Raw genomic sequence first — 12,268 nt, 5'->3', positions numbered from 1 at the left:
CAGAGTTTCGTTTCTGTGCAGTTTGTTTACATTGAGTTGTGAGCCATGGCAGAGTTAAGAGCAGCTGTTATCGCTGAATATGTGAAAGGGTGCAAACCCGGACACATATTCAAACACCTAAAACCGCTCGGAATCAACCGGAAATTCGTGTACCGGACCATAAATCGGTACCCAGAGACCGGAGGCACCGAGGACAAGGCACGATCTGGACAACCAAGGTCTGTGAGAACTCCAAGGCTAAAAAAGATTATACGAGACCGGATTCGCCGGAATCCCGCCCAATCTGCACGAAAGCTGGCCAGGAACCTTAAAATGAACCGAGAATCAATCCGCCTGCTTCTGCGCAAGGATTTAAAACTTACACCGTACAAAAAACAGATGGTTCATGGGGTTACCAAAGCTACAAAGCACAAGAGGTACCAACGGTCGCGGGAGTTACTCGGTTGACGCGCAGATGACGAGGTTATCTCTCGGACGAGAAGCTGTTCGGTTTAGAGCAAACAGTCAATCACCAAAATGATCGAGTTTGGAGTGTGAGCCAGCAAGCAAGCTCCTGCGGACAAGCTGAACGTTTCCTGGTTCCAAAATAAGACGTCAGTGATGGTTTGGGGAGCCATTTGCAAGAGAGGTAAACTGCCTCTTATTTTTTTCGATAAAGGGGTCAAAATCAACGCAGCGTACTACCTGGACACGGTTTTGAATAAAAATGTTCTGCCTCAAGCTGAACTATTGTTTGAAGACGATTACTACTGCTTCCAGCAAGAAGGCGCCCCATCCCACACTGCAAAGGTTGTTCAGGCGTGGTGTGAGGAAAACTTGACCGATTTCATTTCGAAGAATGAATGGCCTCCGTCGTCTCCGGATCTGAATCCACTGGATTATTTCGTGTGGGGATGCATGATGTCGAAGATGAACGACTATAAAATAAAAAATTTGGAGCAATTCAAGCGAGTTATCACGAAAATCTGGGACGAGATGCCGATGGAGCACGAGCGCGCCGCTTGCAACGACTTACCGAGACGTCTGAAGCTGGTTCGATCAGAGAAAGGTGGTGTAATTCCGAGATATCGTCTGTGAAGTATCTATATGAGTTACTGAATAAAGCTTTGAAAGCCAGATTCAGATTTTCTTCTTATTCTTTGAAATATTGAGATTTTACTGTGTGACCGGACTTTTTTGTCACCCTGTATATAGCTCAAGAATTCCGATTTCAGATTTTTATTTTACACCCCTACAGACCTCTTTAAACATTAAGACCACCGTGATGGAAGACTTAAGCAATGGGAAAGTACAAATTTTAATAATTTTCATTTAACAAACGTAATAAGATCAATATCGAAAAGTGTAAACTAAGTCAAGTGAGGGATTTAAAACAAATTACTAAAATAGATCACCAGCTATAACCTCGGTTGACCTCGCAATGTAATTCGTGCTGTTCACAAATTATTTTTCGCCTTGTTTTCGCTCCCAGTATTCTAGTTCCAGTGTGTTTTTGATCCTTCGATATGATTGACAGTGGACAGTGTTTTATCGCAGTATGACATTTCAAAATCTATACACATGAAAATTGACAGGTTTTGACCTTTAATTAATTTATATATGTCGAATCGAAGTTCATTAATCTTTCACAAGTGTCACTTTAATGTTTTACATTTTGATATGTTTTTGATATGTTGAATCCATAGGTGGTATGTTCAGTAAAGCCATATTATAATTTTAAAGAGATTATGGGTTTTAATGTTATAGGTTTTCGTTTGGTTCCTTGAAAAGCCATTGTCCCGAATCTCACAAATAAAATAGAACGAGTTCGGTTTTATCATGTGCAAAAATCATTGATACTTCTGCAACATAATCTAGAAAATATTGTGTTCACGTATTTCGACTGAAACAGATAAACACGAATCTAAACTGTGCCCGAAACGAAGCATAAGAAAGCGCATAATCACCTTTTCCGCATATTCCAATGCGGCAGTGAATCGGTTTGCCTCCAACCAAGGTCTTTAGACTGCTGTGAGGGTCAGGAATATGAATGTGAAAAAAATAAATTACTTTTCCAGCGAAGGGCAACCGTGTCTCGCATTCCTCGCACTGAAAGATATTGCTGTGGCCGTTAGGTGGCTTTCAGCTGGAAATAGATATTTACAATCGGGCCTCCGAGGTTTTACCTGGGTGCTCTGCAAAATGGCCTGCCGTGGGTGTCTGAAACTGCACTGTTATGTGAGTGAGCTGAATACATAATTTCAAAGCCAGAGTTTTCCCCCGTCAAACGCTACAACCTAAAACCTTTGAATCAGAATATCCATTGGCGTGGATGGTTACTTAGTACATAGAGGGAAACTTTGATGAATTTCACGATGAGCATTATTATGAAGTAATCCAGCAGTTACGAGCCTACCATGTGATACAGATTTAAATCATAATAATGTATCGTCCTATAACTTCTAAGAAATCTTGCTGAATTATTTGGAAATTAAAAAAAAATCGACTTGCCGGTTGCACAAATTACACAACAATTCAGTTCCAGGTACGCCGTGCGCCACCCACATATAGCTGTTAGCATTTACGACGCAATGTCAACATTTGCCCTTTTGCCTGGTATTTGTCACTCTATGACAAGAAGCTTTACCACGCCTCGAATAATGCGGGCGAAATCACGTCCTTCATATTTAGAATGATTTTTAGTTCGAGTTTGGTTTGCCTTCATAGAGATCGATATTTTGGGTAAATAATTTTTTTGTTTATGTCCTATCTTGCACAGTTCAAGAAGCATCTATACGATGTCAAGACTCGACATTTAACTTTGTTTGATAATATGTGAGACAGACTTTGTCAGATAACGCTGCGAGGTTTCCACGAAAAACTTTTCCTGATTTGGTATCATCTGACTATATAACTAAGAGCATTGAACATTTGAACGTTTTGAATCAATCTTTCGTAAAAAAAACTGGAGTTCAATTTTTTGTTAGAACAAAACATTGCGCGAAGAAGATATAACTTTTAATGGCATTCTTTTTATTGCTCTGTATGAGTATGAAACTTAAAGAATCGAACGTGACATCGTGTCAAACCATGGAAAATGTTGGATTGGAGGATTGCATGGAGATGTTGGAATTACGTACCAATGGTAACGCGTCTTGGTACCAAAAAGTGCTGGATACAGATGCTGTTTTATTTGATATTTTAATAACTCTGATCAGATGTTACACTTTATTTACTCGAATTAAGAATAGATGCAAGCTCGTATATCTCATATTTATTTCCGCTTTACTAGGGTTTGAACTTTTTTTAACTTATCGGAATTGTAAATTGTTTTATAAATTTGTTTCTTTTCGAGCGAATTGGATGAATTTGAAGCAGTTTAAATTTTGTCTTCCTTTAGAATGAACTAGCTGACCCGGCAAACTTCGTCCCGCCTATTTTTGGGTTTAATTTAATAATTTTAAACATTTCAAATCCATTGATTCCTTGCGATTTGTTTATATCTTTGAAATGATTGGTTTCATCGGAATGACAACATCCTCGATTTTCGGCTTTTGTACATCACCTCTATTCCGGAAATATATTGAATGCATTTCAGTTATTTTCGTTGTTTTCCAGAAACTGAAAGTGGCCGTCTTCGAATTCAAAATGGTTTTAATGCTTGGCTTATATACTTCATTTCGATTACGGAAATATCCATATGTATTAGTATTCGGTTATTTTCGGCTGTTTCCTAGGAGTTAATTTTATAATTCAAACTGGTGTCTGAGGTCAATTTTTAGCTCCTTGCATCATTCTGGATCCGGTGATACACATATTGGGTGGTACTTGGTCACTTCAGGCTATTTTTCAAAAACCGTAAGTCGCCATCTTGGATTTCAAAATGGCATTTGGAGACAATTTCTGACCCCTGAGCGTCATTCAGATTAAAGAAACACTCATACTGGGTGGTGTTTAGTCATTTTGGCTGTTTTCCAGACACCGGAGGTCGCCATTTTACAATTCAAAAAATTGTCTGAGGTCGATTTATGTCTTCAGTGCATCATAACAATTCTGGAAATACCCATATTGGGTGGTATTTGATCATTTGCCGTTGTTATTCAGAAACCGGAAGGCGCCATCTTGAATTTCAAAATGGCATTAGGGAACAGTTTTTGGCCTCTGAGAGTCATTCTGATTTAATAAACACTCATAATGGGTGTTATTTGGTCATTTTCGGCTGTTTTCCAGACACCGGAAGTCGCCATCTTACAATTCGAAATGTTGTCTGAGGTCGACTTGTGGCTCCAGTGCATTATAACTATTCCGGAAATACCCATATTGGGTGGTATTTGGTCATTTGCCGCTGTTATTCAGAAACCGGAAGTCACCATCTTCGATTTCGAAATGATATTTGGAGACATGCCAGAAGAAAGAAGGGTGTCGAAATATTATGGACATGTTTGTTACACCTAAAAACATTCACTTGCCAAATTTGGTTATATTTGCTTGATTGGTTCTCGAGCTGTGCGAAATTTGAGTTTCATTTGTATGGGACCCCTCCTTTATAGAGAAGGGAGGGGTGTCAAACCATTGTGGATATATTTGTTACCCCTAAAACATTCACCTGCCAAATTTGGTTCCATTTAGTTGGTTAGATCTCGAGATAAGCAGAAATTTTTGTTTCATTTGTATGGAACCCCTCCCTCACAGAAGAGGGAGGAGAGTCGAACCATTATGGACATATTTGTCACCTCTAAAAACATTCACATACCAAATTTGGTTGTATTTGGTTGATTGGCTCTCGAGCTGTGCGAAATTTGAGTTTCATTTGTATGGGACCCCTCCTTTATAGAGAAGGGAGGGGTGTCAAACCATTATGGATATATTTGTTACCCCTAAATACATCCACCTACCAAATTTGGTTCTATTTACTTGGTTTGTTCTCGAGTTGTGCAGATATTAGTGTTTCATTTGTATGGAACCCCTCCCTTCCAGAAGAGGGAGGGGTGTCGAACCAATATGGACATATTTGTTACTCCTATAAACATCCACATGCCAAATTTGGTTCCATTTGCTTGGTTAGTTTTTGAGATGTGCAGCAATTTGTGTTTCATTTGTATGGGACCCCTCCTTTCCAGAAGAGGAAGGGGTCTCAAACTATCATAAGAACCTTTCTCGGCCAATAAAACCCCTACATACAAATTTTCACGTCGATCGGTTCGGTAGTTTCCGAGCCTATATGGATCAGACAGACAGACAGACAGACCGACAGACAGACAGACAAACCGGACTGCATTTTCATAGGTATAGATTGACATCGTTATTCTCGTACAAACGCAGCGCAAAAGTTCTACAATGTGTTGCAATGGCAGCTAGTTGGAGTAACTATACGCTCATGAAACTTTGTAAAGGATAAAGTTTTACCTAGCCAACAACCAACTGGATCAAAACAGTAAAATCCCAACTCAAGAACTGGAGGTTAAACTACTTTGTTGTTGTTGAAGATAGATCATGAGGGAGAAATTCACGCAGCGAATAGAAATGTAAATTAAATTGAATGTGACATTATGCGAAATGTTTCAGACAGGGGATATATTTGAGTAAAGTTTTCAAAGCTCATGATGATTTGATGTGGCAAACCTCGTGCAAAACCAAAACGAAAATAGTGAAGTTTATCGTCCCAAAACACTCTGCTCAGTAACAAAGCTATGCGCAATTAGAAAGCGAATTTTCAAATTGAAAAATAAAACACCAACTGCGTAAAATACCTACTAAGTCGGAAACGTGTGCAAAGTTTCATTGAAATAAAAAATGGTCGATTGAATTGTTGCGTTATTCAGATTATTCAGGCTGGTAGCGCTCCACAGATTAAGATGTAACACATGAATAGATTTTAAGAGCCAGTTCGCGAGAGCCGCAACCGCCTTTCTGAGGGACGTTGTTTTGATGTCTTCCAATTGGGCCGAAACTTTCAGCGTTTGTTTGTCTATTCAAGGTAGGAAGTTTTGCAAAATTTAAATTTTTTTCATTGAGGTTAAGTGGGGTACAACGACCCTTGAAAATGATATGTCCAAAAACGTCCAAATACTAAAAAGTGCAATAACTCCTGCTAGACTTGATGGTTTTCCCTAAAAATTTGTGGTATTGTTCTACACTAAGAGTACTTCAAAACGCATGGTCACAATATATGGCAACGAGGTAAATTGACGAAAAAACACATTTTTCTTTTAACCCTCTAGTGCCCAATGCCGCCATTTGGCGGGCTTTAGTCGAAGTTCCGAAAAACTTTAATAAATACTTAAAAAGTGTTTATAATGGTTAATAATGATTTTATCGAAGTTCGTTTAGAAATTAATTTGGGCACTAGAGGGTTAAAAATTGTCAATTTTCAGGGTAATCCTACTCTTCGCAACATTGCTAGAAAAAATAAATGAATATGACGTTTTGTAGAGCAACTCAAGAGCTTTAACGTCATGTATAAGCCTAATGGGGTAAACCGGCCCTAGAAGGTTTTATTTCAAAAAACCGTCAAAATCACTAAACTCACTGAGGAACTACAGTTAGACTTAATAGATTTTATTGAAAATTTGGATTATCACTGTACCTTACCAGAACTACCTACTTTACCAGAAGATACGCTGTATACTATATACTATATAAAAAATAAATTCAAACAAAGTGGTTTGCTACTGTCCTTTCAATGATGTTTCCTAGCTGATGTTTTTCCGGCCGTCAAAATCTATAGTTTTAATCGTTCTGATTTTGGGTTAAAAAGAAAGTCACAATCTCGTCACAGTTTCTTAGGCCCAAGTTTGGGTTACTATAAGTGATTTTAAAGAACCATAAGCACAGTTTTCACTTTTCATTGTTATTTAAAAAAACCCTTTTAACAGCTTTTTAACTAATATCTATATAATTTTAATCGGAGAGAACCCTTGAGAGAACTTTGATGTCATTTCAAGCTGGCAAATAAATTTCAAGGTTTCAGTTTGGTTAAACAATAAAAGGAGACGGATTAAATTTTAAAGGAGATAAATTAAATTTTAGTTGACACCAATAATATGTTATATTTCAAATCCTGCCGCTTCAGATCAACTTAGAAAGCTTATGGTGGCAACTCGAATTTATAAAGCGACCCGGTTTATGGAGTTTGAAATTCTTCTCAGATATAATTCGCGATACTGTTATAGTCAGATTATCAAATCGTCCGTGATACTAAGTTCGGCTTATACGGCATGATTTATGATTTGCGGCACATCGTGTCGTGGAAGTGAAGAACATTGAGATCATTTTTCTCATCCGGTGCCTGTCCAATAGCAGTCTGCTTCTCGCAGACAAGGTTCTTATGTTCTGTTGTGTATTATGATAAAAAGAAATACTATCCGGACGAAGAGTCGAATAGGCGAATAAAAAGAATAACATTTAACCCCGGTAGATGCATTTTATCACGCTGGAAAAATCGTAACTAGAACTGTTTTATAGAAAATCAGACTAAAGGAATGGCCATTTTCCAGTTTCATTCATAATTGGAGCTATAAAATATTTGCAGCATTTTTTCGAAATACGAAGCAGATGCCATTTGGGTATCAAAGTATTCTACGATGCGTAACTTTATGCATAAAGCCATTCACGGCAAAACAAAGTAAAATGGACATTTGTTACGTGATCCGCCTGGCAAAAGGAAAGAGAAGTGTTGTGGGCGCTATCAGAAAAGGTATAGTTTGTCAGTTCTTCCATAATCTTTTTTTTTTGTTTTACAAAATAAAGAATAAGGAGACTAACCTTTTTTCGTAATATGATTTCGACGATGGTTTTTTCCTCCTTTTAACGCAACACATCCTGAAATAAATTTCAACATTCCCAATACAACGGGCTAACATATAAGTTTAGTGAAAATGTATTATTGTTTTTTTTTCTCTTTTCAGAATCTTAAGCCAACAGAAATCTTGCAGAATGAGTGTACACCGTTATGGATAAAAATAATGAAGATAACCACGTGAAACATAATGCCACATCGAAGTATTTTTGTGAACTACTGTGAAAAATACCCTAAAAAATCCACATAGAATGTTTGAATGGACAAGATTATTTTACCACTTTTGTTCTTAATGAATAATTTTATTATGTAACCATCAAAAATTAAAAAAACCAACGCACATATTCGAAATGATAGAACAATCCCAACGAGTTCAGAATGGCCATGCTAGGTTACTTTATATACGAAGTAGTAAGAGTATCGCTGAGTTCTAACAAAAATGTAACATATATGCGGTGGGTGATAGAGCATCGGAAATAGTGTATGAGTGATGAGTGTTTTTTTTTACCTAATTCCAATTTAATTGCCATGTATAATTGCTTGAAATGTAAAGATTTAGCATAGTCGTTTGCACACAATGTTTAAATAATAGCTAATCGCACAACGAGAAGCTGCGAGTTTATGTGAAACAAACCTGGCGCCGTTCACAAATGTGGCGTTATTCGATTGAGGAAAAGCACTGACAAGGGCATCCAAGGTGAAGATGCTCGCTCTTGCCGCAATACTGGCCGTACATGCAGGATTTGCTGGTAAGTTATTACTTCATCAGATAACGTAGATTTCAGCTTAATTTGGAAGCATTTATTATTGTTGAAATTTGTGGTCTAGCATTTTTCAGCTGCTTTAAACTCAATTTAAATCCGCACAAACATTCTAATTAACGTTTTTCCGTTTTTGAAAACGAGCTTAAATTTTTATTACCTCACCTTTTTCCTGATGGTTGCTAATCTCGAATCAAAACTCAATTCTAACAATAATTTGGTTTACAACTACATTACCGATGAGAATGAAGCTCGAAAATATGTAATTAACTTTCAAATATAATTGAATGCCAAGAGTATGCTAATTTGAGTTTAAACACATTGTTTTTGAGATATTGCTGTGCTCTATGGTCCCGAATTGTACACGAGGATTTGTGTACCACTCAACAGCTACGTTTTCCTGGCAGTTACACATTCTAGAGAACCCGACAGCGGTTTAACCTTCAATCGAGAAGTTTTCTGCCTGACCCATGTTATTCCACTATGCTCAAGCGTATGCAAAACATCTTATTCCCATGCACAACCCGTGCCATAAGTCTACCGTGAATTGAAATCTGTATGCAAATAGTGTAAAATTTTCTGCTTGAGTACTGCCAGGGAACGTTGTTCTCTTCCGTTACTTTACATGCCGTTCGTGACGAGAAATGCATTCGATCAAATGAATGAGATTCATCTACGTTAGCATGCGTTATAAGGGAACTAGGGAAGTTTTCCAATTACATCAATCCTAATCAACTATCGTACGTAAAATGTGCAATCATAATCAAACTCAATAGCTTTCGCGATACAAATGTGTTAACTCTCCTGACGGTTGACATCATTCCTACAGTTTTTTTTTTTTTTTTCAAAATCTATGTAACAAGGTGTTTTGTTGTGAGGGTTACAATTTCCATAAATATGTCATTAACAACAGAACCGGAGGGGGTTGACTTGTAATTACGTTCTACATGAATCATTAAAAAAATGAGCGAAGCAACCCGTATTTCAAATCATTTTGCGTAGTTTTGCTAAAAACAGATTGTATACAAAATGTGTACTAGTACAAGTATCGTCTGTTTGTTCGTGCATTGGTAAATCTTTCACAAAAAAACTGAAAAACTGTCCAATCTACTTCGAGCTACGTTACTATTGTATTCACTGAAAACCCTATTGTGTTATGCCTTTCACGCAATGTTTGTGCGAAGTCAGATCAACATTTTGGCGAATGGAAAGAACGCAATACTTGCTAAAGCCTGTAGTACACTCTTTGACCGAGCGTCAAATATTTGTCACTTTTTGACAGATAAAAATTTGGTCAAAGATAATTATTTGTCACTCTCCAATTTTAACATGGGGCAAACACGGGAAAACAACAACCATGATGTGAAATAAATTTGACCATTATGTCAGAAGGTCAAATATTTGAACATTAGACAAAGAGTGTACTACAGGCTTAAGACTCCAACTTTTGCGTGCAGAGTGAACATGATAATAATGTTGCACAGTTTTTGAGTGAGACACAATTCTTCTCCGACCTATTAGTGATAGGAACAGCATATATACAAGTGAAGCTTAACACGCGAAGCTTGAAGTTCCGGGAGTAAACTAACCCGATCATGATTCACCCTGATTCGAAGTCATATTAAAATAAATTCACGCTGGATAGCATAGCATAGCATAGCATAAACAACTGCACAACTTCGTAGTTGGTGCTAGCAACAATACTCTGTTCACGAGAGCAAATCACCTTCGTTCCTGAGCATTAACATGAAATTTGGGATCTAATTAAGTGTTACTAAACAAAAGTCAGATGTCTCCAGAGAACTGTTACCGCCCTGGCCACGTCCTTGCAACTGTTGGGGAACGGATTAGGAATGTTAGTCCAACATTTACTTAAGAGAACCGCAGAGTACTCTACGTGCTCTCATAAATGTTACATGAGATGGGAAATTTTAGTAGAAAAGGGAGACCCTGGGATATATCTGTTAGATGTTGCGGGTCGATAATTGATTATGTTATAGGTATGAATTTTTAGAGCTAATAAGAGCTGAGGCTGTTGTGATTTACCGACTTTTTAGTTTAAATTGTATTTTATCAGTTGAATTTTTAGATTATTTATATAGTAATTTTACTATTTTATGTTTTGAGGCTAGGGGTGAATGTATACATAGATAGTTTAGTTATACGCTTATTATTATCCACCGATTTGACATTATTGTCATTAGTAGCGAATTAATCTTCAGACAGCCAAGGGTTTTACCACATCATATATTTCCATTACATCTAAACTGATAGTCGAATAATGTCAAATTAGACCCACGCGAACAAAGTACAATGTTCTCCGAAACATAAACCCGAGCCTCTGAAAAATTTTGTTAAGTAACACATCCGTATGAACAAGAAATTCTCTGTATGTTTACAAACATTCTAGTAAAAAAAATAGTTTATTTTTCCTCTACTCTCAACCGAAAATACATACAAAACAGATCTGTATGAATCTACCTCTACACGTCAATGATCAAAGCAAAGAAATGCAGCGCCGCCTACATGTCAAAAAACAATTGATTGAGTTTATAGTATATTAACACAAACAACTCAAACAGAAAAAAAAATCTAAAAAAGTAATATCACTTATCTCGCACAAAATCCCCCAAAGACTGCATATTCCGATAGTTTTGTTGTTTGGAACACCAACTCTAGTATTTTTAGTAGATTTCACTATTAATTTTCTCGCTAAACACACTTTAAAAGAATAAATTACGTTGAGATAAAAACGCGCACAAACAATCGGCCTTGTTGCCAGTTACTCTCCCATATTAAAATAAATTCACGCTGGATATGCTAATAATTATTAACCTCGAAAAGATGATTATATTTTGATGTGTGTAAAAGTATAATTAAGAAACTTTTAAATATATTTAAAAAGGAATGTTTTACTTCATAAATTATCGATGAATGTAATGTTAATTAACACACAGATAAATAACAAAAACCAGAAGTCAGGATTTAATATTTCTTTATTGATTAAGAAAAACGAGAAAAAATTGACGCAATGTTAGGAAAAAATAAAAAATATTGCTGAAAGCGAGGAGTCAGATTGGCGCAGACTACCTTCAAAGGGTTAATGATGAAAATTTTACATGAAAAACGATGTACATAATCTAAACCCGTGTTAAAACAGTTTACGTTGGTATATTTTCTAATGTGCAAATGTGTTTATTTGAAACGAAGCTTGGAAATTGAAACCTATCAATGAAACCTTTTAAAATAATCAGTAAAATCATAATGTCACAAAAATACTGAGTAATAATGTGTTCTAAATTTAAAATTTATAGCCAATTTGGATTTGAAGGTAGCCAGGTAATAATGGTTTAATTTCTTTCATTCCAATCTTCCAATCTTATTGTTACATTTTCATTTCCACGATATACCAAAACATCTCATATAGTGAACAGAGCCGTAATCTCATGTCAAAAGCAATGCTTACTATTTCCGGCTTCAGCAATGGCATTTAGAAGGGACAGGGTAGCCAAACGCACATGGTCACATTTTAGACGGTTTAGTACTTCTTGCTGAAGGAAATAATAAAAACTCTGACATTCCCGCGCTTCGAAAGCTTTTATATCAGTTTCCGATAATCCTCCTAAGTTAAAACAATGCGAGCTGCAGACCACTGATGGCTGGCAACAAATGATCCGGTTCCACCGGGGAAAGAAGAATGATAAATCAATAAACTTTAATTAAATTTTCA

The 12,268-nt window shown here is 36.7% G+C and overlaps 1 protein-coding gene across 4 annotated transcripts in view; it reads left to right on the top strand.

The window, feature by feature from the left end:
- Positions 1-12,268, top strand: part of LOC129725966 (uncharacterized) — a 266,385-nt gene that overhangs the window by 54,219 nt on the left and 199,898 nt on the right. For all 4 annotated transcript variants that reach the window (XM_055682454.1, XM_055682456.1, XM_055682455.1 and 1 more), the window contains exon 2: positions 7,887-8,526. In XM_055682454.1, coding sequence (XP_055538429.1) covers positions 8,481-8,526 — 46 coding nt within the window. In that variant the 5' untranslated portion in view covers positions 7,887-8,480. The remainder of the gene's footprint in view (positions 1-7,886; positions 8,527-12,268) is intronic.

Source organism: Wyeomyia smithii, chromosome 2 (assembly GCF_029784165.1).
Source record: "Wyeomyia smithii strain HCP4-BCI-WySm-NY-G18 chromosome 2, ASM2978416v1, whole genome shotgun sequence".
In the NCBI taxonomy this organism is placed as follows: domain Eukaryota; kingdom Metazoa; phylum Arthropoda; class Insecta; order Diptera; family Culicidae; genus Wyeomyia; species Wyeomyia smithii.
The sequence above is the reverse complement of the archived record's forward strand: the minus strand, read 5'-3'. Positions and strand labels throughout refer to the sequence as shown.